Source organism: Gekko japonicus, unplaced genomic scaffold, assembly GCF_001447785.1.
Source record: "Gekko japonicus isolate JY-2015 unplaced genomic scaffold, Gekko_japonicus_V1.1 scaffold1505, whole genome shotgun sequence".
NCBI lineage: Eukaryota > Metazoa > Chordata > Lepidosauria > Squamata > Gekkonidae > Gekko > Gekko japonicus.
In genome coordinates this window covers 463008-468752 of record NW_015169823.1, presented here as the reverse complement: position 1 = coordinate 468752, position 5745 = coordinate 463008, and the positions used below count along the sequence as shown (strand labels likewise).

Below are 5745 nucleotides of genomic sequence, written 5' to 3'. Positions count from 1 at the left end.
CCTGCCCACTCAGCATGCCTGTTATGTCCTCAGGTAGGCAGCACATTTGAACAGAGCTTCTACACATAACGTTCCATGTGCGTAGGCCTGAATGGCAGGGTGGGAGTCCCAAGAATCTGGTATCCAGTCTGGGTTTACCCTCATTGGATTCATTTTTGTGTGTCTTACGTGATGAAGTGAACAGGTGGCTTTTGGGAAAGGGCAGGTGTGATAAGAGAGGACAGAGACATTCTCTCAGTGGTTTGTCATGTGTAGGAGAGTGGTTGGGCAAGTGCCGCCTGATCCGAGCCAATCAAATTGTTTCGGACAAGACGGATGGGCTTTAAAGAGGAAACAAAGAGAGATAATGGAAATAGCTGCCTCCATGTGCAAAAAACTCAAACATCTGGGACAATCAGTGCTTGAAGAGCGCAGAGTCATGAATTCAAGGGTGGTAGTTGCATATTGTAAATTTGCACTTCTAAGCAGAGGAAACTGAATCGGCCAGAAGGTGCATTTTATTGGTAATATTATAATTGGTAATATTATAAATAATTATAAGCATCCAACTCAAACATCTGGGACAATCAGTGCTTGAAGAGCGCAGAGTCATGAATTCAAATTTTGCTCAACATAAGTACAGTAAGGGTGGTAGTTGCATGTTGTAAATTCGCACTTCTAAGCAGAGGAAACTGGATTGGTCAGAAGGTGCATTTTATTGGTAATATTATAAATAATTATAAGCATCCACAGAAATGCTCCCTTTAAGCTGTGGAGTCTTGTGAGCAAAAGTTCTACTTTGTGAGTTACCGGCATTAAATTTGTGCTTCTGCATAAATTAGTTTGCTCTGGAGCCGTCCTTCCTGTGAGCAAAGACAAAATATGTGTGAACCGGAGGCTAAAAGACTGTGAGCTAGCTCACACTCAGCTTAGAGGGAACACTGATCTATAGTATTATTCATTTGTAGTGGCGAATGACAGATCTGTGTAGGAAAAAGGCGGAGTTTGTGAGGATTGAAAGGTACCTGGATGATCCAACTTTATTTGGGTTAGCCTGGCTGTCTGGAGCTTTTGCTGTGTGCAGAAAAAAGGGGCAGATGAGATTCAACCCACAATTGACTCTTCTTGCTGTCTCTAGGTTTTCCCAGATGAATTTCACCTCCAGACCTTGAATCCTTTTCTCCGAGCATGCGCGGAGTTGCACCAAAATGTGAATGTCAAAAACATCATTATTGCATTAATTGACAGGTGAGTACGTGTTCTGTGTCAAGGAGAGGATGTCTTTGCAGGGCTAGGATAGAGGGAGAGCCCTGTACATTCATCCGTGGATGGCAGGGAAATCTGCAAAGAGCTATTTTCACCCCCGTTTAACCTCTTTTCATAGTTTCCCCCGTCATTCCCTCTCTAGACAGTCTGTTGACTTAGGTCAGGAGTTGGTTTCTCGCCATTGGTTGAGCTGTTGTGATATCACAGAATGCTCACTCTGGAATTGCAGTGCTTGAAAGAGTTAATGTGTGAAATATCAGTATGCACTTCGCTGCTAGAAAAAACACCCTAGAGCAGTGATGGCGAACCTTTTAGAGACCGAGTGCCCAAACTGCGACCCAAAACCCACTTATTTATCGCAAAGTGCCAACACGGCAATTTAACCAGAATACTGAGGTTTTACTTTAGAAAAAAACACTCATACATTAACTTAAGATGATCCAAACAAAGTAAGGAAAGCAATCCCAAATGCTTTCATTTACTTAAAATTATTTGGCAGAGAATTCGACACTTTAATGATGGTCTGGGCCTGGCTGGGGCGATGGCACGTGTGCCCACAGAGAGGGCTCTTAGGGCCACCTCTGGCATCCGTGCCATAGGTTCACCACCACTGCCCTAGAGGATTATTGGATTTGGGAGGGACTATGTGCTGCTTAGAAACAGGAGCAGGCCAGGAAGCTGTGGAAACGGGGTGTGTGCGTGCGTGCGCTGTGGTGGAAGACGGGCTAGTAGGCAGTGGACTAAGATGGCTAGATTGGGGGTTGCAGTGGATGGATAGAAAACTGAATTAAGGGGAAATGCAGGTTACTGGTACCTTCTTGGTTTTGTGGAATGTATTCCTGCCTCTCCCCATGCTTGTAGGTTCCCTTTTCTTTAAATCCTTGCTTGATTTCGTAAGAAAAAAAATCTTATGTGGTAGTGGTTAAGAACGTAAGAACATAAGAGAAGCCAGTGTCGGATCAGGCCAATGGCCCATCCAGTCCAACACTCTGTCACACAGTGGCCAAAAATACCAGGTGCCATCAGGAGGTCCAGCAGTGGGGCCAAGACACCCTCCCACTGTTGACCCCCCCGCAGCCACCAAGAACACAGAGCATCACTTGCCCCAGACCGAGAGATCCTATCTATACCTTGTGGCTAATAGCCACTGATGGACCTCTGCTCCATTTGTTTATCCTATTCCCTCTTATAAGAACATAAGAGAAGCCAATGTTGGATCAGGCCAATGGCCCATCCAGTCCAACACTGTCCACAGTGGCTAAAAACGCCAGGTGTGCAGCGGCCGAGCCAGGACCCTAGAAGCCCTCCCACTGTTGCCCCCCCCCCGAGCACCAAGAATACAGAGCATCTCTTGCTCCAGCCCGAGAGTTCCTATCTGTACCTTGTGTCTAATAGCCACTGATGGGCCTCTGCTCTGTTGGTTGTACGGAAGTCATACATATAAATTGCTTTTGCAAAACTTGCTACCTAGTTCCCACTTCTTTCGCTTGGGGATAGGTTTTTTTTTTTTTAAGTGAAGATTTCTTGAAATCACTTTGCAAAGAGGTTCTGTAATGTGGAGCAACCTTTTCTGGACTCTTGTAATTTGACATGGTTCTCTCGCCACGTTCTCCTTTAGAACATCAATTTCTCCCAAGTTGGTTTAAATACTGAGAGACGTGTATGCAGACAATGCACTGTGGCCATGAGTAGTTCAGGGCGTGTAACAAGCGCCGTGCTTGTTGAGAGATTCCACACACACCCCACCCCGCAATCTTAAGCTGAAATGTTCAGCAAACACCTCGAATGCAGAGGTGATGTTACCCAGATCGCTAGGCACGCATGAGGGCCCCGAAGCGCAGAGGTGTCTCTCTGCTTTTACGAAATAAATGTGTGACTTTTGGGCATCTACAGACTTTGGATCTTAAGCCTGTGCATGCCGGGGTCCAGATCAGTGTTCCCTCTAAGCTGTGGAGTCTTGTGAGCAAAAATTCTACTTTGTGAGCTACTGGCATTAAAGTTGTGAGCGAGCGATTTGGCTGCTGCATGAATTAGTCTGCTCTGGAGCCCTCCTTCCTGAGCTAAGACAAAACTGTGTGAGCTGGAGGCTAAAGAACTGTGAGCTAGCTCACACTAACTTGGCTTAGAGGGAACACTGCTCCAGATTCAGACCGGCACTTGGGAAAACGAGGGGGAAAGACCATTAAACAAAAGGAGGGTTTAGTTTACAAACAGAAAAAGAGACCAAAATAACACGCATAGACATGTCCCTGGAAAATCTACCTACGCGAAAGGGAATATAAAAGTACGATAAGGCAACAGGACCCCGAAGCCTGCCCTGAAGAGAAGTGGGGGAGGGGTGCGATGCTCCCTCTAAGCTGTGGAGTATCGTGAGCAACAGTTCTACTTTGTGAGCTCCTGGCATTAAAGTTGGGAGCGAGCGATTTGGCTACCACATTAAATTAGTTTGCTCTGGAGCCCTCCTTCCTGAGCTAAGACAACAATGTGTGAGCCGGAGGCTAGCGCACACTAACTCAGTTTAGAGGGAACACTGGAGGGGTATTGCCCTTTGCTGGTGAAGAAGCGCTTTCGGGAGGTGAAAACTGATCAGGCGGGGAGGGGAGTGCAGCGGATGGTCTGTGGAACACGGAGTTGAGATCAAGAGGGATGAGTCCGAAACTGTCCAAAAAAAAAATCGGGCTGAGGGGTAACTTCTTATGCCCTTTTGGCTACGATGAGGAGGGGAAGGGGGGGTGGTACTGGAAAGCTGAAAACAATAAAAACGTAATCTTCCAAGAAGCTGCACCTCTGAAAAGAGCTCCTTTGTCTAAGTGGAGGGCAGTTTTCTCCTTTTGCGTTGAAAATATCAAAAATGTTCCCTGCTTGGGGAGATTTGGACGCTAGCTCTACCGTCGGGTACTTGTCACGATTGAGGAAGGCCTGGAACTTTCGTGCCTGGTTGTTTAGAGAGCTGAGAGATCTCCGGAATTGATCTGTTGCTTCTTTCTTTGGAAATCTGAGTTGTCAATTTATCTGGGAGGAGACTCTGAGGCCCTTGGGAGGGAAATGGCCCTCAACTGAATCCCTCTTAGGGTGGATTGTCGTATGATTGATAGGGAAGCCACACTGTGTTCCTTGGCATGACTCTCTATCTTTGGATATTAGTTGAATTCGGGCACCTTCTATCATTTCCAGACCGATACTTGGGTGTAAAAAGTAAAGGTAAAGGTCTCCCTTGCTCGAAAGCTAGTCGAATCCGACTCTAGGGTTGCGGTGCTCATCTCCGTTTCCAAGCCGAAGAGCCAGCGCTGTCCAAAGACGTTTCCGTGGTCATGTGGCCGGCATGACTAAACACCAAGGCGCACGGAAAGCTGTTACCTTCCCACCAAAGTGGTACCTATTTATCTACTTGCAATTTCTTGCTTTCGAACTGCTGGAACTAGAGACAGGAGCTCACTCCGTCATGCGGCACCCGGGTCTCGAACTGCTGAACTACTGACCTTCCACAGCCTGCAGTTCAGCATCTTAAGTACTTGAGCCACCGCTGCTCCTTACTTGGGTGTACACGTGTACAAAAAGAGGAACAAGCTGTAACGAAAAGGGGTTCCTGGTGGGTTGGGGGTCTTGAGGGCATCGGTAAACTGTGTTGTTCCTGCTTCGCTGTCCTTAATTCCTTAAGAGGTGTGATAGATTTGCAGGCACCTGAGGTCGAGCAGCAGGTTTCAAGGCAGTCGCAGCTCTTCCCTAAAATCGCGACGCAAAGCCTCAAATTGCCATGCAAATCACGCTTACCTGGGAGTCGGCCCCAATGGGATTGCCTTCCGAGTAAACCTTCCTAAGGTCAGCCTGCAAGCCCCTTTTTGCAAGCCGAGGCTCAAGGATGTGGACTTCAGCGTTTCAGAAAACAAAAATTAACATTCCGATCCCGCCGCTTTAAAACCAGCCCGTATTATGAGCTTTCATGGAAGACAGGGCCCCGTGGTGCGCCGGCTTTAATGAGTTTAGCCGGGATTGTTATCTGTACCTGTCTCTCTTGTTGTTTAATCTGTCGACGAGTGACTTCGGTGACTTTTTAAATTGTATTTTAATTGGGTGTTTATGTAAGCTGCTTTGGGGACCTGTGTGCTGAGCCACAAGTATGAGACGGTGTTCCCGCAGTCTTGTCGCGGAGTGTCGCTTGATCCATCTTCCTGCGTTGTAAATCCGCCATTTGGCTAATTGGTTTGTAATAGGAAGCCGATCCGAAACCATCCCATGATAGGGAACAAATGGAACAAGTGATTAATTTTTAAAAAATTGCTAGCAGCCGGATAAATCCAGCCGAGCCCAATATTGTCAGCGCTTTGGAGCTCTGCGGGGTCGTGATAAAAGAATGATAAAAGGGTTGGAACACTTCCCCTATGAAGAAAGGTTAAAGCGCTTCGGGCACTTTAGCTTGGAGAAACGACGGCTGAGAGGTGACATGATCGAGGTTTACAAGATTATGTATGGGATAGAGCAGGTCAAGAAAGAAGTCCTTTT

General features: G+C 46.9%; 1 protein-coding gene across 1 annotated transcript in view; it reads left to right on the top strand.

Moving 5' to 3' along the window:
• Positions 1-1117: 1117 nt before the first annotated feature.
• Positions 1118-5745, top strand: part of LOC107115502 (vacuolar protein sorting-associated protein 35) — a gene marked incomplete at its 5' end in the record, with an annotated part of 26528 nt that continues 21900 nt past the window's right edge. The window contains one exon of the mRNA XM_015417222.1: positions 1118-1227. Coding sequence (XP_015272708.1) covers positions 1118-1227 — 110 coding nt within the window. The remainder of the gene's footprint in view (positions 1228-5745) is intronic.